At 35.3% G+C, this 21704-nt stretch overlaps 2 protein-coding genes across 2 annotated transcripts; both read left to right on the forward strand.

The window, feature by feature from the left end:
• The first annotated feature begins 683 nt into the window (after nt 1-683).
• LOC132165561 (Eukaryotic aspartyl protease family protein) lies at nt 684-4919 on the forward strand. The gene is given in 11 exon segments (XM_059576183.2): nt 684-1122; nt 1216-1354; nt 1821-2062; nt 2186-2413; nt 2536-2674; nt 2750-2820; nt 2955-3054; nt 3934-3994; nt 4130-4201; nt 4497-4726; nt 4729-4919. Coding segments are annotated over 11 exon segments (1650 nt in total). The 5' UTR covers nt 684-793; the 3' UTR covers nt 4768-4919.
• Nucleotides 4920-6203: 1284 nt separating this feature from the next.
• Nucleotides 6204-12198, forward strand: LOC132166608 (ribosome biogenesis regulatory protein homolog). Its single transcript, XM_059577454.2, has 9 exons — nt 6204-6304; nt 6805-6914; nt 8974-9124; nt 9690-9741; nt 9904-10032; nt 10253-10370; nt 11300-11483; nt 11580-11693; nt 11782-12198. Exons 2-9 carry the CDS (start codon nt 6826-6828, stop codon nt 12001-12003), a joined length of 1059 nt encoding a protein of 352 aa, XP_059433437.1. The 5' UTR covers nt 6204-6304; nt 6805-6825; the 3' UTR covers nt 12004-12198.
• The last annotated feature ends 9506 nt before the right edge of the window (nt 12199-21704 follow it).

The following is a 21704-nucleotide window of genomic DNA, read 5'->3' on the forward strand; positions in this document are numbered from 1 at the left end:
GTCAAATTCTATTCCCTTTGTCTTTTATTATCCAAACTAATAATAATAATAATAATAATAATAATAAATGCTAATTAGCCTTCAAAATTCATATTTTCTTTCAATGAATAGCTAGAAAATTAGGAAAATAATCAAAATACTTTTGAGAATCTCATTTTCGAGCATTTTCTAAGGATTTGGTATACTTAATTTACCTTTAATTTTTTTTTTTAATTAAAATCAGAGATATGCCATAGTGCAATAAAAAAATTATTTTTTGTCTATAAAAGTCTTAGGTGGCAAGAGGCCATATGCTCATTAACGGGTGAGGCTACAACAACTACGAATGAAACTTATGACCTCTTGTTACCTAAAATTTTTATGAATAAAAAATTCTCATAACATTTTTCTTAGAATTAATTTGAAAATAAATTGAGTAGAACATGTCAGCTAAATAGGCGTATCACATTCGACTTTCTCCTGAGAAAAAAAAAACAAACCAGAAAAAACAGAAAGAAGGAAAAGAGCGCGGGCCATCCATGTCCTGACAAAACGTCCCCGCCAATCAAAGCACGTTGTATTCCCTGACACGTAAAGGCTCTGGGGACCACTTACGTGGCGCGTCTTCGCGGCCACAATCATACCCTTTCTGTTTTTCTCCACCTCACTCACCCCTACTTAATTTAGTATTATATCACTTAAACCGACCAAGCTATTCCCATTAACAAAACACACCTCGGATTCTGCCTCCCAAAGCAACCTCTCTCAGTCTTTTTCACCTCATCTCAACTCCCTGCTCCGGGGTTCCAGTGCAATGGCTGCTCCGGCGGCTCATCGGTCGCTGATTATTTTGTTGGCGGCGTGGATGGTGGTCGAGAATGGTGGCGCGGTAACGGCGACGACGTCGTTCTTGTCGTCGAAGCTGATTCACAGGTTCTCGGAGGAAATGAAGGCGCGTAGGGGTCAGAGAAACGGCAGTGCGGCTGGGTCGTCTTGGCCGGAGCGGAGGAGGAGCGTTGAGTATTATCAGGCGCTGCTGAGCGCCGACTTTCGGAGGCAGAGCATGAAGCTCGGCGCTCGCTACCAGCTGCTCTTCCCCTCCCAAGGCAGCAAAGCGATGTCGTTCGGAAACGACTTCGGATGGTTTGTTTTCATCGTCTCTTTGTAGTTTCAGATTTTATCTTTGATCCATGGACATTGAACTTGTGCTCTGTTTTTTTTTTTTTAAAAAAAAAGGTTACATTATACCTGGATTGACATTGGGACACCGAATGTTTCATTTCTTGTTGCTTTGGATTCTGGGAGTGATCTACTTTGGGTTCCATGCGATTGTGTTCAATGTGCTCCCCTATCTGCAAGTTACTATAGTACTCTGGTAGGTCAACTTTTCTCTGCTGATTATTGCTTGCTTTGTTAAATATTTCGCCTTTACACTTGGTTTGTGCTATGACATTGTGAGGAGAAAAGTGGATCTTGTATCCTATGTTTGACAACTAATAGGTTCTTGTAAAATTATTGTCCCAAACTGATTGTTTCTTTTATTTTGTCATAATTGTTTTATATTAATTGATGACCCAATTGAGGCAAATTTGTTTTCTTCGTATCATTAGTCCATGGGTGAGCCTCTCATCTATTGCTGATGTATGTGGAGTGAACTTTTGGATCATTCATGATATGTAATATGCTCATTTGAACTACCATCTCGTTAATATGTGGATGTTATTAAATCAATTAAGGGGTAGAAGTACGGAAATTCGATAAGAATGGATAACAGGTTTAGCACTTATTTCCAAAGATTGATTGGCAGGTGCTCCCTCGTATATGGGGCATCTATTATGCAGGATAGAGATCTGAATGAGTACAATCCGTCTCGTTCAAGCACCAGCAAGCATCTATCTTGCAGCCATCGGTTATGTGAATTGGGTCCAAACTGCAAAAGTCCCAAGCAGCCATGCCCTTACACTGTAGATTACTACACAGAAAACACATCAAGTTCTGGAATGCTAGTTGAGGACACATTGCATCTTGCATCAGGCGGTGGCAACACATCAAACCCTTTTGTTCAGGCTCCAGTTGTTATAGGGTGTGCTTTATTGATCATGCCTGCAACTTCAATTTTTGGCAATTCTATGTGTTCCATTAGCAAGAATTTTAGTTGTTGCCTAAGCAAGGATTAATCGCTGTTATCTATTTTTTCTGAATACAGTTGTGGTATGAAACAAAGTGGTGGTTACTTGGATGGTGTGGCTCCAGATGGTCTCATAGGTCTGGGATTTGGAGAGATTTCCGTTCCAAGTATTCTTGCTAAAGCAGGACTGGTCCGGAACTCTTTTTCTATGTGCTTCACTGAGGATGATTCTGGGAGAATATTTTTCGGGGACCTGGGACCAGCCACCCAACAGTCTACTTCATTCCTGCCTTTAGATGGAACATAGTACGGACCCTCAAATTACTTTAAAATAGTTTACATTTTTTACTGTCATAGTTCTTCTTGATTCTTTACAATCATATTCTGAATTCTTGTGATAATTATGATTAACTCATTTTTTTATTCAGCAAAACCTACATTGCTGGGGTGGAGGCTTGTTGTATTGGAAACTCTTGTATTAAACAGACAAGCTTCAGAGCACTGATTGATAGTGGGACATCATTTACATTTCTTCCAGATGAAGCATATGAAAAAATTGCGAAGGAGGTAACTTTTTTGTGCTTTTGAACAATGTAATGTATTTTCATTGTCAATGTCTAATGTGACTTTCACTTACAATAGTTTGACAGACATGTCAATGCTACAAGGTCTAGCTATGAAGGATCTCCTTGGAAGTATTGCTATAAGTCCAGGTGAATTTGCTTGATGTGATGAGTTTGAAGGCTACCCTCTTTCCTCTCTCTCTCTTTTCCCTCGCGAGTATGTTTGTGTGTGTGCCATGCATGTCAGTGTTATGCTGATGATCAGCTGGTTTTTCATGAAACAGTTCACAAGAGTTGCCCAAGGTTCCATCTGTGATACTCATGTTCCCATTGAACAACAGCTTTGTGGTTGACAATCCTGTTTTTATGGTCTATGCCAATCAGGTGGGTACAAATTAACATCTGAAAATTTTCAACTGGGTATGAGTTGTAGGGCTAAAGTGATTGGATTAAATTGCTAGAACTCTGACAGAAGCAAGCTTAGGTTTGAAGCTTTTATGTTGCTGTCAGAATTGCATTTGAAATTAGCACGAGAGAAAAAATCAAAAGTATGGGGAATGGTTTTAGAAGTACATTTTCATAACCTAAGAGATTTAAACAAGGATAAATGAGGAAATGATGGTGAAATCATGGTGCTCTTCTCTATAAAAGATTATCATATTAATCTCAGGGAAAAATTTAATAATTAAACCATATTACTTGTCATAACTAAGTCGAAAGTTCAAGCTACCTTTGAGAAAGAATTTTGTGCTAAGCTAGATTGAGCATCTGTCTTGAGGGCTAAATCCTCCAACACGAAGGTGAAACCCTATAACCCATTTATTTGTATTTTGAAGAAAAATAGTTTTATCAATGGGTAAAAAAACCAAGTCATATCATGGTGTAATTGTTAAATTGACTTGTAGATGATCATATACCAAAAGTGGCCTAGTAATATTATCTGTATCTAACAATTACTTTATCATGCGCAGTTATTAAGTTGGCCATTAGTTTATGAAAAACTTACAATGACTGCAACGGCTTGACGTTGAGCTGCTTTTGTTTATTTCTTTGTAGTTTGTATAATGAATCATATTGCGTTGTTGTCTTTATTGGGATTATGATCTATGTACTCACTGAAGTTTGGAGAGCACATTGGATTACACAAAAAAGTTTATGTAAATCTTTCAATTATATCTTCATATGGTGGATGCTTAAAAGTTCATAATAAAATCAATAGGAATTGGTGGTGCGGGATCTAAAATTGTGGCCGTTTTGGTGCAGGAAGTTGTTGGTTTTTGTTTAGCCATACAGCCAGCAGATGGAGATATTGGAATAATTGGACGTAAGTACACAACATAATCTGGTTGCAAAATGTGCAGTTTAATCCATTCTGCAAAAACACCTCCTCCACAAAAGAAGAAGAAGAAGATATTCCTCCTTTTATTCACATGTTCAAAAATATATTATTCTAATGCAGAGAACTTCATGACGGGATACCGGATGGTGTTTGATAGGGAAAATTTGAAGTTGGCCTGGTCTCCCTCAAATTGTGAGTTTTTTTTTTTTTTAATCTTTCAATCGATATTAAAGAGGGTTCCAATATTCCTAGTGTAATGTGGTTTGTAAGCAGAGGACCTTATGCAATGTGTTGGAAGCAGTCATTTCACTTGGAATGATGATGCCAACAGCTTCTTGTTTGCCTTGTCTGAAATATTCATTTGTATTTAATATTGGAGATTTGCCTAATTGGTTAAGTTGTTTCAACAGGCTGAATTTCAATTCAACTCGGACTCTCTTCTTGTTTCTTCTGTGTTGATGTGGAACTAACTAATTTGCTTGTGTAGGTCAAGATCTCAGTGATGGTAAGATTATGCCCCTTAACTCTCCTCCACACGGCACACCATCAAATCCATTGCCAACAAATGAGCAGCAGAGCACCCCTGGCGGCCATGCAGTTGCTCCTGCTGTTGCTGGAAGAGCTCCCTCCAAACCCTCAGCTGCCTCAAGTCAGCTCATTAGAGCTAGCTTCTCTTTGTTAAGATTGGTGCCTCAGCTGCTTCTACTTTTAAATATTATACCATCTCTGACTTGAAACCAGATACTGGCATCTTCTGATAGATCTTTAATTATTTAGGTAGTATTACATGTAAATCCTGGCTTTTTCTCCTCTTCTTCTTTCTGTCTTTCCTGGGTTTTTTTTTTTTTTTTTCCTTCCGAAATATATAAATATGTAGCTGTTTGTCATCCAATGCCATCAATTTTTACCTTATGGGTCATTGGAGTAGTTGGGGATTGTGGAGACATCTTTTTGTATCTCTCTCTCTCTCTCTCTCTCTCTCAGTATATCAGGCGAGTACTTTGAGATAAATTCAACGTTGATGGTAGTGGGAGATAGCAATTCTCTTCAAACGGTAACAAGCTTTCTCTTCTCAGACAAAGATTTCCTTGTAGCGGAAATCAAACAATTAAAATTAAAAAATCAAGAATATTTATCATGAATGGTTTTAAGTACTAAAGTCTATTACATTTATTTATATCTTTATATAGAGAAAAGTTAAATTAAGGAAGATTACTTATTCATTACTAAAAATACTTTTAAAACTCTTTAATGCAATCTAAAAGAATGCTAAACCACACTTATCTTGTTTACCATTTTTTTTTATTGCCTCAAGAAAATCATTACCATCAAGAGTCCAAAAAAATAGAAAAAAAAAAAAAAAAAAAAACCAGAAGACCATACCGGCTGTGGAAAGACCTCTAAAACATTGACGATTGGAATATCAATCTTGTGAATCAAGTTAACTTAACATTATTAGAAAAAAAGAAGTTAACTTAACATTCATTGCCTTACTACATTCATCATCAAAATTTATATAGTAGAGCAAAATCTTTCAATAAAATCATCATACCAGCTGTTTTTGCTACTATTAAATCACACTACTATCTCATCACTATCAACCTAGATTTTTTCCCTCATGGATATTTTACATAAAATTAAAGACGTTTAAAATATTTACATGGGTACTTTTAGAGTAATTCTAGATAACTTATTTGTGTCCTACTTGTGTCTTACTAAGAATGACATGATTATTAAAATTACTATTGGGCTTTTGATTAATCATTATTGAATTTTGATCAAATGATGATTTTAATAGCCACATCATTCTTAGTAGGACACAAGTAGACCACCTAGAATTACTCATACTTTCGACTAAAAATAAGAAATTTGGATTGAACAATTTTGCCCTTCAAATAAAATTAACTGAATCCCCACCCGTTCCAATGACTAGAGAGGATCCTTGCCAAAAATAAGACCGTACATATGGAAAATTGAAAATCTTTTAATATAAAATATTCTCAAAAAACATTGAGTGAACTCGGCGGTGACAATCAAGTACCCACATCAGCAGGCACTCTCTCTATATGGAACCATACTTATGGATCCAGAAAAACTCAAACCGAACCCAACCCAGTCAACAAAGCCCAAATAAAAAAGCCCATACTTCCATTAAATGTTGCTACTTTTACTTGGGAAATTTGTTCTCTCTCTCTCTCATAAAACCATAAACCCTAGCCGACCAACAAAGAAGAAGACGACGACGTCTAAACACTGAAACCCTCGCTCGTCGCTCTCTGTGTGAAATACAACCAGGTAAGCTACTAATCTGCTCGTGCTTTAGCCTAGTTCCTTTTGGCAGTGTATAATTAGTTATAACTTATTTGGTTGATCTTGGCATTCGATTTTGTGCTTCAAAATTTGCTTTCCATGTCATCAAAATGGGAGCTTTTCGTCTCATATATTGCTGATAAATGTGCATCAGAACCCATCAACTGCTGGAGTTTATTATTTCTGCATATTGGGTTTGTCGTAGAGAAAGAAACCCATTTAGCTCCAAGATTAACAATTGTTTTGTCAAGCCAAGCTGGGGCGGAGCTTGGAGCTCGAATAACCCAATATTCGTATTGGCTCCGTTCGTTCTGCACCCACTTTAACTGGTTCAGTGGATAGTGTAACTCTCTGTGTAAAATTGTTTGATGGGTTGTTGCATATTTGCCTTTTTGAACGTGTATTAATTTAAGTCTTAGTTTGATCTTTTTCATTAAGCCTTATGTTAGGGACTATATTTACAACTTATCTCTTTGTTTCCACAGCCTCCGCCCAAAGTGATTCACATGGAGACCCAAAAGCAGTTCGAGATCGACTTTGGCAATCTCATGGCCTTCAATCCTCACCACACTTTCCCCTCCCTACCCTCCTCCAGGTTAGGCTTTAGTTTCACATATATAAATCCATAGATGTGTATGGGTATGTGTTTAGCTATGGGTTCCTGTTTTTCTATCAAGTGGTACAGTTATTAAACTTCTATGTGAAGGTTCTGATTCTGGGTTTTTGTTGTTGTTGTTGTTTTTTTTTTTTGTTTTTAAATTTTTTTTAAAATTTTTTATTTTATTTTTTGTTGTTGTTTTAGTATACCTAGGATTTGCTGTATTTTCTCTATTGTTGTGTAAAACTCATGCTTTCTATTATTAAATTCGTGGTTGATTTCAATGTTTATGTGAGAGAGGTTTTTTATTTTTTTATTACTTTTGACATTTTCTGAGGAAATTTTTGTTTCAGAAAGCTAAGATTTTTCAAAATTTAATCGAAAAAACACGTAGTAGAACATTCATTGAGATAAATATACTCATGGCATTGGCTTTTGTAGCTTTTTACATCTAGGATTTGAACACAGAAAGGGTATGCTATATATGAAGGTCTTATAAGAATGGTTCCAAGTAAGAGTAAGAAAAAGAAGCCAGAATATGAGGAAAGAAGCCTTCTATGCACAAATTCAATGGTAAAACGTATTACCTTTTGGTTCTAATGCCTCAAGGAATGTGCAGGGGGTGGAACTAGGACTTTTTGTGTTGGGGTCCAACCTTTAACGGTTGAACATTCCACCCTTGCCAATATGATACTATTCGAATTCTCTTTTTGCAATTCTTAACAACAATACCATTTTCTGCGGTGACAAGTTCTCATCAAAGATGAATCTGTACAAGAGAAAAGCAACCAATTCATACCATTGCAGGATTGCCAAATATGGCAACTTCAAATATATATAAAAAAACCCAAAACACAGTTAGGCCCAACTGACATAGAAAACCATCTCGGGCCCTTTTGCAAGTTTCATCCAGAAATAAGAAAAAGCTTTTGAAAATTCCAGAAACATATGTGAATATAGTCACTCGACTTATTTTTTTGAACCATAGTACTGCAAATTTAGACTACATATTCCGGAACTCAGGTTGATATGTCAAGTTGGCTTAATGCTAAAAAACTAAAGAAATTCCAACAAGTTCATGTTTTTATGGTGGACATTTCTAAATAAACTCAAAATTCCTTAGTGGGTACTACACAAAAAGCTGCTCACGTGGTTTTCTGACCATCTATATAATAAATAAAGAAGACCCTGTTTACAGCAGTGTATTTTCAATTCACTGCTTCTAATTTGGAATGCTCCATTAATTTTGAGGCTAGAGGCCATGGCTCTAGTAGGGTCAGTGGCAGGGTGGCGTAGGTTTTGCTTAATGAGCTTAGGGTTATTGTGGGTTATTATGGGGCATCAAGTTTCTTTAGGATTCTTTGGTTTCTAGGGTTTGCATAGGGTCTTTTTGTGGGTTTTTGAGGGTTTCCCTACGTATACTTATGTGTACTTAGAGGCGCATTGCGCTTTTTTTGATATACAATATTACTTATAATTTTTTTTTTTTCAATTCCCTGCTTCTATAGACTTTTTTTTGCCAACGGTTTTACTATCAACCACTATTATATGCTTTTGGCAAAAAAAAAAAAATGAAAATGAAAACGGAAGGTTGTGGCAACCGTTAACGAAGAAGCACCTGTTATTGCTCATTTCTAATATGTTTCTGTTTTATTCCTTCATTCATTTATGATAGTCAACAATCAACTAGCTCATAAGGAAGTTCAAATAGGAGCATAACTTGGTTTTCCTATGACATTTATTCCCAAGTGATGAGTAAGAGTAGGATGGTCATGTATCTGGTTTTGAAAAATTTTGTAGGTCTTCCCCTGGAATTTGTATGTGGATATTAAGAAAAACTATTTCCAAGTTTCACTGTGCAGCTTTTTTTTTTTTTTTTGATAAACACTCTGCATCTATTTGTTGATAACCTTTTTATTTGACATTTTCATAATTTCTGCAAGGTTTTTTTTTAAAAAATTTTTCAAAACATCATTCTGTGTGGAAGATTACATATTTGGTTTGAGGAGTGCATATTATGTATGTGTTTTTGAATTGATCTTTCCAAAAATCATAGGGAGGATTTAGTGAAGGAATGTCTAGAGAAGGGCACTGAATTAGTTCAAGCCATTGCACAGAAACTGTTCAACTTACCTTCAACTGAAGATGTAGATGGTCCCTTGGTCAAGTTGCCTCCACCAACAACAAGACTGCCCAGAGAGAAGCCTGTAAGCTCTTCCCTTTTGTTTATATATCTATATCTATCTAATTTTCCAAATAAATGTATTTGTTTTTATAGGTACTTCATATTTACTTTGGAATCATTACTATTTTGTGCATGCTAAGGTTACACTGAAAGTGCGATTACTTATATGGTAAAAAAGGAAAACGGCTTCTAACTGACATTTTCAGAACTTTCTACCTTGTTGAATTTATGTTGCCAAAATATAATATATTGCAGTAGCTTCTACAGCTTGCTAGCTGAGAAACTAGGTTCTTAATGGTAAATTTTTTGAGAGAAGGGTGAATATGTGGAAATAACCCTTGGTTAGGTTGATTAGGAAGGAAACCTGATTTCTCATGGAACGAGCAGAAAGGAAATCTGTATGTCATGTTACACCTTAAGAGTATAATTACAAATAGAGGAAGATGCATGTTCCTAGTAGAGGAATCTGTATTTGATGATCTTCTCATTGTTGAGATCTAAATTGTATAACGTGCCATGCAATTCCTAATTGTGTATATATAGCATAAAACACTCAATTGCTTATCTCAAATACATTGTGTTATCAGCTGCCAAAGCCTAAACCTCCTACGAAATGGGAAGTGTTTGCCAAAGCAAGAGGTTAGTATCTTTATAATAATTTGCTGCCTATATGGGTAATCAAATATTTGTTTAATATTCAAGACCTCTTTTTTTTAAGACTCATATCTACATTTAGTAGATTTGATCTGGCATGGCTGAAGTTAGATGTTCTTGGTTCTAATGGTTTGAGATAACACACAGGTATAAAGAATCGTAAGAAAGACAAGATAGAATATGATGAGCCAAGTGGTACTTGGAAACGTCGTTACGGATATGATCGGGCAAATGATGAGGAAAATATACCTATCATTGAGGCGAAGATGACTGATGGTAAATGATTTAACAAGCCATTTGGCTAGAATCCATTATTGCAATTATTGCTACTAATTTTTTTTTTTGTCAAAATGGGAAAAAGATTTTACTATTTTAAAAAAACATTAGGTAACTAAGATATCATAACTATAAAGAGATAAAATTTTAACCACTAATTTTCAAGTGTCAAATATCATATCATGTTCTACATTATGACGTAGTGATCACCTTTTTGTAGTTCCAGGGGAGGACCCTTTTGCTAAAAGACGAACAGATAAGAAGAATCGTGTTGAAAAGCAAGAGAAAAATCGGCAGCAGAACTTGAAACAAGCAGCAAAAGTTGGTGCTTTACCAAGGTTTGCCGTTTTATCACCTTTCTACTGTTCTGAAAGCATAAAACATTTCTTAAATTGTACAATTAATTGTCACATGAATATTATATTTGGTTATTCATGGCTACAAATGTACAAATTCTTTTCTTTGAACCTTTTGTAGCTCTCATCAATTCAAAGAAGTAATGACATGTAAATCATGATTGTCTTTAATTACCCCTGTTGCTCCTTTTTTCCCTTTGTTCGAGGACTTCCCAAGATGCTAATGATGGTATCACTTTTGCAACTTAAGAGTGAACATGTGATTATGCAATCTCCAAGGTTGTTAGTACTTATATCTAACATGTCTTTATCAAATATGATTACTACCTGAATAAACACACTGCAATTATTTTTGAGTATTATGAGTAGACCGTGTATTATCAAATTGCCTAGATCAACTCAGCTTAATACCATACATCCTTTGACCCAATTATTTTGGGACAACTGGCAGTGCGTTGTTTCTTCTCCTTGCTTTTGGCCAAGCCATCCCAATTGATTCTTCATCTTGACCTTAATTGGTGCTGTCCCAAGTCCTCATGAATTTATTCATTTTTAACCCTGGCCTTTCTTGTCTCACCCATCATATCTCATCGGCCTATGCCATTTTAGGAGCTCTTCGGCTTAATTACTTGAGTCAAATAGACCTGTATGTTGTGTTTTCTTGTTCCGATAGTTTAGCTTGAAAAAGTTTTTTGGGGTCCCATCCTCGGTCTTTGGTAGAGCATTCTTTTCCACTGGCTTTGTTTGTATTACCATTCTACATTTATTTTCTCCTTCTTTTGATATACTGTTTATTCACACACACACAAAGGCATGTATGTAATTACTTTAGTCATATTTTGGTGGTATCATGTTAATATTTCTTGTATATCTTATATTGCAACCTGGACCTGAGGAAACTCTTTCTGCAGCCACGTCCAACTAGCTGCCACAGGTTTGCCCATAACAGGAACGCAGGCTGCACCGAAGAAAGCCACCAAGGATGAACTTGGGAATGTAGCTGGACTAGCAGCAAGTGCCACAGCCAGTGGTGGGAAATTTGACAAGAAGTTGCCAGGAGAAAAGCCTGCACAACATAAAGGGAAATATCGCAAGGTTTGTAAACTTTTAACTTTTACGATTGCAAATGCTTCTCTACTAAAAGTTGTACCCGCAATTGAGTGGTTCAACATCTTGTGTATATCCTTTCAGTTCCTACCTGTTGTGGAGGGAAAAGGGTTAGGCTCACAAGAGAGGGAGCAAACCGAGAAAGTTCTGAACAAGCTAATCTCTAAGAATTCCCATGAGATATTCAACGTTGATAAGGTAAAATTTATCCATTCTGCCAATCTTTCCTTGGTGGTCAAATCTTGTGCTTTGCTCATCAATTGGATATGTATTGCTTGGGATCTAGGCGGTCAACATGTACAATGTGAAAAAAGAGAAGAAGCGAAAGTACCAGAAAGACAAGTCTTCACCAACCTCAAGCAAGTTGAAACCGAAGACGAAACCTTATAAGAAGGGATCGTCATCCTCAAAGAAGGGATCTTCGTTCTCTAACAAGGGATCTTCATACTCGAAGAAGGGATCTTCATCCTCAAACAAGGGAGCTTCCAAGAAAGGAAAGGCAAAATGAATGTAGGTGATTGTAACTCTGGAGAGCTTGTAGAGTTTTGGGACAATTTAATTTAATTTGCTTGCATATTTAAAATACATTTTCACTCATCTTAGAATATTAATGAGCTATAATATGACTATTCTTTTGTATAATTTTCCTATTTTTAAAAGAAATTTGGAAAATAAAATACACATAAGAAATTTTTTTTTTTTTTTTTTTAAAAAAAGAAAGACCAGTTTGAAATAAATTAATTATTATATATTTTCTTTTTTGTTTTACCTTATCTGTTTTTTAAAGGAAACCAAAACTCTTTAAATTGGAAAGATCTATTGCCCACAGAAAAAAAAGGATAAGTGGGATTGCTCCTGCAATTGTCGACAATGAGATTGAATATGATTTGGGTTTTTGTTTTCGGGTAAGAGTTAAAAACAATATTTGGGTAAGTGACATATTTGGGTTTTCAGGGATTTAATTTGAAGTACACTTTACCCCCTTAAAGTTGGTAGTGTTTAATTCAATTTCAAAAGTTTTAATTTTTGCAATCCACTCTTTTAAAGTTCCAATTTTTTGTAATTTGGTCATTTCGTCAGTCAAAGTCGTTTTGATTGACGGAACAGTGGTTTTGACTAATGGAACAGTGATCATGGGCGTCGCACATGATCACTGTTGAACTTTTTTTCTCCAAAATGCTCCCATCCCTATTGCTTCTCCCTTTGCCTTCCCTCTTCACTGAGATCCTTCACAAATTGGTACTTAGCATTTTGTCTGCCATTTTGTCTCTATCATATCCTTCTGTTTTTTTTTTGACATGTCCGCACAAGAGGGGGGAGGGTGATTTGAACTAGTGACTTTTACTTTATTAAATGTGGTCCAAGCCGATTGAGCTACTTCTTAGGGACCTATCAGATCCTTCTAGAACCTCAAGATAATGAACAAAATCAGACCACTATATCAAGCTTGTCATCACTGCAAAATCAAAACAAAACCATTGCAGTCATCTCAACCATGAGATTGCAACGGAGAGAATGTGGTTCTCTTTTTTTTTTTTTTGGAGAATTTTCTATTTTATCTGAACTCGTTGAGAGTGATTTTCACGTTTTCGACAAGGTGATTGGTGGCTCAATTCAGAGGCTCCAGCAACAGGGTGTTTTTTTTATCTTCAAACCCATCTATTGCATGGGCTGATTTACTGTAATGGGTTTGGTCATCTACTCTGTATTAATGGAATTGAAGGAGGGTCTAGTATCTCTGCGGTAGAAAAATCATGGATCTTCGGGATCAAATTTTGCACAAATCTCCGGACCTAGTAATGAAAATCCCTAAATGATCGAATAGAGGGAGAACATGGATGGACCGAACGAAGAGGAAGAGAACAGGGATGGGGGCATTTTGGGGAAAAAAAAGTCCAACAGTGATCACATGCGTCACATGTGATCACTATTCCCGCAGTCAAAACAACTTTGACTAACGGAATGGTCGAATTACAAAAAATTAAAATTTTGGGAAGTGAATTGCAAAAATTAGAACTTTGGGAATCGAATTGAAAAACACTACCAACTTTGAAAGGTAAAATGTAATTTTTTCTTAAAGAATCTAAAACAAAATTAGTGGGCTCCTGGAATCGGTCGAACATTGAAACTGTGGTCGTACTAAAACATAAAAAATAATAATAATAATAATAAAAAAAAACTTTAATTTTGTCTTTATATTGTCAAGTGCAATCCGGTAAGAATAGCAATCATTATTCGATGTGGTCGAACTACCAAATGCCCAACTTGTGCAATCATTTTGTAAATTATTCGATGATTTGTCAAGTGCCCATTAAGCTATTTTGTTTTGTTTTGTATGCCTCGGAAATGGTAAGAGCAGTAGCCATTTTTGTCCCCTGCTTTTTTCTTTTTTGGTGTTCTTATGTTGTCTCTCAGGCTCTCAAATCTTGTCGTCGTTTTTGTTTGTATTAGCTAGCTCATCAAAGGAAAACAAGAAGAAAAAAAAAATCCCACCCGGCTAACTTGTTTTCCATTATTTGCAATTGAAGTCCATTTGAAATGTTCTTCCCGTGATATAAAAGCAGGCATGTGTTTGTAATTTTGATGAAATTATTTTTATTGGTGATTGTATTTGTAATGGAATTGAATGGAAAATTTATGCTGATATTTGTATCGAAATGGGTCTTTTGAGGATAACTTTCTAAGATTTGAATAGTCATGTCAGCTTCCCTAAACCTTATTGTTTTTCTAAATTTAGATAAAACTCTTTCTAAACCTCCATCAAGCACCTTTTCTAGAGATTTCCTAAACAATCATAAGCTACAATGTTTTCCTAAATTTCGATTGATTTTGAAAAGTGGGAGGATGAGAGAAGGATTAAAGAATGATGTATAACATATTTCTTTTCTTTGAAAAATGCTTTTTTTCATTCACCAATCATTCTCTCATCCTCTCATTTTTTAAAATTACCATTGGATATGTGGGAAGAGAGAGAGAAGTCATCTGTTGCTGTGAAGTTTTTTATTTTTTATTTTTTTTTAGCAAAAAAGGCTTGTTGAGGAAACCAATTATAACTATTCTACTTAAGTGTGATCATAGTAGCATCTGTTCCTTGGGACCGGAACTTAACCCCCATCAGGGGCACTATTGGGACTCAAGGCAGTTAATACTAATAAGATTGATGATTCACATTTCAGGAGTTAAATTCTCACAACTTTCACCCGAGTACATATTCAACCATTTTGAAAATTTTCTTGAGGTCACTTAACCACTCCATAAGAGTTGTTGTAAAGGTCTAGTGGTGGAAGGGTTTGCCCGTGAGAAGATGACCAAATTTTAGTCACAAAAAAAAAAAGAGCAAAAAAAAAGAGCAAAATAATAATAATAATAATAATAATAATAATAATAAAGAAAGAAGGAAAAAGTAATCATAAAAAAAGAAAAAAGAAAAAAGAAAGAATAAATATTTAAATGGCATTGAGAAAGATAAAGAAAGTTATTGTAGAATGTATTTAAATAGGAAAGCAAAAAGCAAAACGTAACTTGCTTTTTCAAAATATTGATTGAAACTTAATTAAGAAAGCTGTTGTAACTTGTGAGTACTCTTACAATTCTCAATGTACTTATTTTGAGAAAAGAAAGTAGAAAACAAATTGTACTTCTCTTTCGAACATCGTCCGTCATAACTCATTAAGTTCCTAAACCTACTCGTATTGTGGGACCGGAATTTTTTTTTTTTATGATCGGAATCCTTGTTATTACTCTTGCTTCCTTTTTTTGGATAGTAAGCTATGACACGGCCTTCCTACATGAGCACGAGCTACCTATCCGAGCAAGTTTTTCGTGCTAAGAACCTCTCATTCAGTTTTCCTTAACTTTTTCATGTCCTCTCTCTTTGAGAAAAAGTAAATTAAAGAAGATCCAAATCCAATATTGAATACACACCGTTCGTACTACCAAAAACAACTTTTTGTTTGGTAATATATATATATATATATACACTACCAAAACAATTTGTACGTTATTGATTATGCCTTCACGTACTTTTAGTGTTCACGTATGCATGTTGATGTTCATAATTTATATTGGGGTACTTTATGCCGCAGCAAAATCTGTCGAACCCTAGTGAGCCGTTAATTATTTTATTTAATTTGAATTATTATAAACATTTCTTTGAGTTCTGTGTACTGTGTAGTGGGCAATTAGGCAGGTTTTGGACCATATACCATGAATGAAGACAATGGAGAGGGAGAAGGTGAACAATAATTGGTGAAGGAAACCCCTTCGGCTACCACCTTCTTTTATATATTCATCTCCAAAAGTTTTACCTTTTTAAAAATGAAAAAAAGGAGATCCAAGTAGTACTGCAGAAGAAACGCAACGAAAAGACATGGATCCTCTTGCTTTTTAACTTTTATCTTTCCGCCCTTTGACATGAGTTTGCATATTATTCAAATTAAAAGATTCATGTACCACTACCGGCGTGGTTCAGAGGCCTTAATGCAATCTTTATGTAGTTAGGTAAATATAGGGTATGAGTTTGACTCTTTAAATGAAAATCTTCTTGCTCTGATATTTTGATGTGGTTGGGTCAGGTTCAGGCTCAATTGAACTTGAGAGAGAACACTTATGATTTTTATTGTCTTGGCCTCTTATGTTATTCGCTTTCAGTAGACAAGTGTTACTTTGATCACACCAAAATAAAGTAACTATTCTAATCACCCCGCTCTTTCCCGCTCTTTCCTTCTTTTAATTAGACAAAAAAAAAGAAGAAACAAACAAAAATCCATGTCTCTTTTACTCTAGTCCCTCCTCCCACCTTCTTTTAATTGAAAAAATAAATAAAGTCCCATGTCCCCTTTGCTTTGTTCCTCAAATAGGACAAGAAATTTCTAAAGACTTTGAAACATAATATATATATATCTACCTCTTCGCTAGTGCTTCCAGCACTTCTGAATGCTATGTAGGCCAGGATAGATATCAAATTCATATTCAATATATCACATTCGTATCTCATAATTATTTTATAATGTTGTCACGACAGTGCCAACTAATCCTTAAATTAGTTTATATATATATATATATATATATATATATATATATATATATATAATTGTTGGTTGAAATTGCTACATAAAATAGTTGTAAGATAAAAATATTCTTTTGAGGTTCCCAATTATCTTTATTTGAGTAATGTTAATAAGTACACTTTTATTTCATTAACGTAACAGTTTCAACCAACTCTTTTATACTTATAATTAATTAAAACTATCAAATTAACATTACAAAATAAAAATGTAATTTTTAAAGTTGCTCTTTTCATTTACCTTTGGTTTTTACTAATAGTGAATTAACTTATATATATATATATATATATATATATATATATACCATCAATAATGCGTCTTGAAAGTAGCACCAGCCATGTGCCCACAACAAGACAACCTTGGCTACAAATGTCTCTAGCTAGAGCCTAGATGTGCCATTGCTCTTTCTCTAATTAACTAAGTAAATACAGAAATTAAAATGTTAAAAAAGAAAAAGAAAACATGATCAAAAAAATTATTTTGCTTAAAAAACGTGCACCTGATCGATGGGTGATTGTGGCATAAATTAGACGTTAAGAAAGCCCACCCATCCAACTTAGACTCGAATCTTTGCTTTGTTTCACTTTACAACAAATATTAAGAATCGAAGCTACCAGAATATTAACTTTTGGTGAGAATTATGGCTTTAATGAGAAGAACGTGATATATATATATATATATATATATATATATATATATAGTGGAAAAAAAAAAAAGCAAAGAAAAAATAAAGAAAAGAAAGAGTATTAGAGATGGTGATGTCTAGTAAAGAGAGTATGTGAATGTGATGCGGACATAATTTAGAAGATTATGTGTCTGAGTACTATTGCTTGACATGAAAGGTTTGCTTATGATGCCTTTTTGAACCATCTTTGCCCCACGATTACCTAAAAGATTGATTTGGATGGCCATGGAAGACTTTAGATTTCAAGTTTAAATGATTAGTTGCTTCAATGTTTTTCTTTTACGAGTTAAGCAAGCTTTATCGATTGATTTATGAATTCAAAATGGTTATAATTAAGATGTTATTTTAAATATTTCATAATACAAGTTATTTGTAGAGTAAAATGCTCTTTAACAAATCAATAGTATATGTTGTTGATACAGTCATCACGCATGTCAAATTTTTGATGTTGAGTATGGTGTATCTTTTTTTTTTTTTTTTTTTAACTTGGGATGAAAAAAAAAAATTAAAAAAAAATAAAAGATTAAAAAATAAAAATTAAGGGGTGGCCGGCCACCCCTTAATTTTTAATTTTTAAAATTTTTTAAAAAAAACTTGGGATGGGGGCATTTTGAGGAAAAAAAAAAAAAAAAGTCAGAATGGTCGAATTGCAATGATTTGAAAGTTTGGGGAGGGTAAAATGCCACTTTTTAAACATTGGGGTTAAAAGTACAAATGTATGAATAATTCAGGTGGATTAAATGCATTTTTCCCTTTACTTTTAGATGTCAGATTCGTCAGCCTTCCATCCTTACCAAGTGGGCTCGGAGTGGAGTGGAGTGTAATTTTAAGGCTTGTAACTTGCTCTCCTTTGAGAGAAGATCGTCAAGACTTCATGATTATATATATATATATATATATATGAAGAACACATTAACATTTTAGCGATGCATGCCAAAAATCAGGATCATGCATGGGATGTAAATATCCAAATCATTTTTAAGTAGTTTTTGTGTAAATTAAGTACAAATGATATAGTTTAATTAATTAATTGCTAAACATTAAACAAATTAAGTTAAACGCTTGAAAGTACATTGGATCAACATATTTTATATTGACACTTCCATAAGTGGGGGAGGCCAATTTAGTAGAGGATCCAGCATGCAGCACTATCGAACATTGTCCTTGCATGTCGATATAAATTGGTTTTCTTTTTTTCAATTTTTTTTTGACACATCCAGTTAAATTACTAAAGAATAAGAATATATATATATATATATATATATATATATATGATTGAGTGGGGTGGTTAGCATCATATATATATATATATATATGCAAATTAAGTATAGCTGTAATGTATGATGGGGGGGTGGTAGACCATAGCAAAGAAAACTACGTGACCCTAACTTCTATTTGCTTTTCATTTCTTAAATGAACATCAACAACATATCTCGCCTTGCAATAATAATTAAGTGTTCCAATTCACGACTACCTACTGTAATATCATATATACTAATTTATCAATTTTTTTTTTAAAAAAAAAAGAAAAAAGAAAAAAGAAAAAAGATGTGAATGTGCCACATAGACAAAAAGGCTAAGAAAATACTAGTTGAGAATGATGAGTAGCATTTCTCATATTTTGATAGATTAAACAAAAAAGCATGGATATTAAATATTAATTACAATACCAACTCATAATGGCCTGCTGTCTGCTGACCTGACCTTATACATCACAAAGGTACATCGAAAAATATATGGTTGTTGGGGAACAGTGCATACCTTGGAACATTGATAATTTAATACTATTAATATAATCACCCCTTGGTCCCCTCATAGGAATGTTTCCTTTCTTTTTTAATTTTATTTTATTTTCTTCAAAGGGAATTAAGGTAGCCAGGTAAGGTTGAGGGGAGAGCAAAGGGAGTGAGGGAGGAGCGGGGAAGGTTCAAATTTGAAATTAATATAGTTTTAGGCTTTTAGCATATTCCTTAATTATTAATTACCAGATATATTCCAGCTCAGCTAGCTGTGTGCGTAGGCAAATTAAACGCGTCGATGGTTTTGTTGATGATGAAAGGTAGCAAGCAATGAAGCAATGACAACCCATCCCAAGGGAAGGACCCAAGCTTTTGCCTTTTTACTACGTAAACCACGGGCTTCTTAAAAAACGTACAATTTTTAAACTAAATTGTTGATGCATGACGTCCCAACTTCTTTCTTTTTCAATTTCTCAAACAGATCGGAGCGGGTTAAACAAAACCACCCTTCTGCAAAAACAATAACAAAACCACCAAGGAAAAGTTTCTTTTTTTCTTGGTTAAAAAAAAATCTAAAAGGGAAGATGGGCGATTAGAGTGGCTATTCTAATTAGGTGTAACCATGGTAGCACATGTTCGTTGAAACCGCACATGAAAAAGGTCTAAACGGTGAAAACTGCATACGCTCCTTCAAGTCCAATTGAGCTATAATTAAACCCAGCCCCATAAAGAGATTTACACTAACCAGTCATGGAGATTTTCATTGCGAGATTCGATGATAAGAACCCACAGCTGATGAATAGAAATACGAAAGATTTATTATAGAAAATAGACTCCTTTCGGGTAGGAGAGACCACAATGAATCCAATTAGGGTTGGAAGCAAACCACAAGAGACAATTGTCAAAATATCATCTTCCTATCTAATCGACTTCCTTCTTATTCTACCAGACTAAAGATTAAGATAACTACATAACGAAATAAGATGCTGACTACGTAGTTATCTTCTATAAGATAACTACTATGATAAGATAACTACTAGGATGGCTACTCCTTATTATCTTCTAACTTCTTAATTATCTCCTCTATCATCAAGTATCTTCAGTTGCCCTCACGTGTAGGTATCTTTTGTTGGGATGAGTTATCCTGATGCTTCTACGTGGACTCCTATCATTCGCCCCCTCTTGAAGAGGAACCTTGTCCGCAAGGTTAATGGTTGGAAACTGTTGCTGCAATTGTTCAGTATCTTCCCAAGTAGCATCTTCCGGAGGAAGATGTTTCCATTGAACTAATGCTTCGGATATGAACTTCTTCCCACTCTTCACCCACCTGTAGTCCAGAATATGCAAGGGCTTAATACATGGTTCTGTGTCTTCTGAGAATGGCGGCAACTCCTCTGGGATGTTTCCCGTAGCCCCCACCTTCCATTTTAGTAATGAGACATGAAACACAGGGTGAATTTTGGACTCCACTGGTAGCGCCAAACGATATGCTACCGGCCCAACCTCCTCCACCATTTGAAAAGGTCCAAAATAGCGACTAGCTAGTTTCTGATGTGCACGTCTGAACACGCTACTTTGGCGATATGCACTACAAAAAAATTTGTTTTTAGTGACCGGCAATTGGTGACGTGTCAATGGCCCAAAAAAAAAAAGAAAAAAGAAAAAAGAAGTCACTAATAGGTTGGTGACGAGTCATTAGTGACGTGGGTGACGCGTAAAAAATTCACCGGTCTAGAATTGGAATTTGTGACGTGTCAACTCAGCACACGTCATCAAATTGGTGACGTGTTAATAGTGGCACGTCATCAACTTCGGTGACGTGTCAGAGTGTCAGGCCCCCAAATGATGACGTGTTAATTCCGCACATCAGAATCTTTTTTAATTTATTTATTTTATTTTAATTTAATGAATTTGGTGACGTATTGAAGTTCACAAGTCACTCACTAATATATATATATATATATACAAATTAGCACGTCACTAAATGGTGACGTTTCAAAAAAGAGTTATTGTAGACATGTCATTAAATCTCGATTTTTTTTTTGTAATGATGGTTGTAGCTTTAGGTAGACCCAATCTCTTGCAGCAAATTTTACCTCTCGGCGTTTGGCATCTGCATGTTGCTTCATTCTATTGTTAGAACGCTGTAGGTGGGTCTTTAAGTCTTTTAGTAACTCCTCACGGGCAATCAAGAGCTTGTCCACTTCACTGATCGGGGAGGCTCCTACTTCATAATTGATGAGGCACGGTGGCGCACGACCATATAGTGCTTGAAATGGGGTAGTTGCCGTAGACTGATGGTATGTGGTGTTATACCAGTATTCTGCCCATGCCAGATAAGATTCCCTCGGGTGTTGGTTTACAAAGCAACATAGGTATTGCTCCAAACAGCGGTTGACCACTTCAGTTTGCCCATCGGTTTGAGGATGATAGGTGGAGCTAGTTTTCTGTTCCGTCCCCTACAACTTAAAAAACTCACGCCAAAATGAGCTCAGAAAAATGGGGTCACGATCACTTATAATGGATCGTGGAATACCATGAAGCTTCATCACTCCCTCGACGAACACGTCAGCCACCTTCTTGGCGGTGTATGGATGGCCTAAGGCTAGGGCTGTAAACGAGCCGAGCTTGGGCGAGCTTTGGCTGTCCAGGCTCGGCTCGTTTATTTTGGAGTCAGGCTCGAGCTCGACTCGAGCCCGACTATGCTGCTCGAGCTCGG

This window comes from Corylus avellana, chromosome 11 (genome assembly GCF_965113065.1).
Source record: "Corylus avellana chromosome 11, dhCorAvel1.hap1.2, whole genome shotgun sequence".
Lineage (NCBI taxonomy): Eukaryota > Viridiplantae > Streptophyta > Magnoliopsida > Fagales > Betulaceae > Corylus > Corylus avellana.

What these genes read in the sequence shown, in the direction of transcription:
- LOC132166608 (XM_059577454.2), top strand. Translation starts at nt 6,826, where the DNA reads ATGGAGACCCAAAAGCAGTTCGAGATCGACTTTGGCAATCTCATGGCC. An exon ending in GACTGCCCAGAGAGAAGCCT is followed by an intron (nt 9,125 to 9,689) that starts GTAAGCTCTTCC and finishes TTGTGTTATCAG; the next exon opens with CTGCCAAAGCCTAAACCTCC. An exon ending in AGTGTTTGCCAAAGCAAGAG is followed by an intron (nt 9,742 to 9,903) that starts GTTAGTATCTTT and finishes GATAACACACAG; the next exon opens with GTATAAAGAATCGTAAGAAA.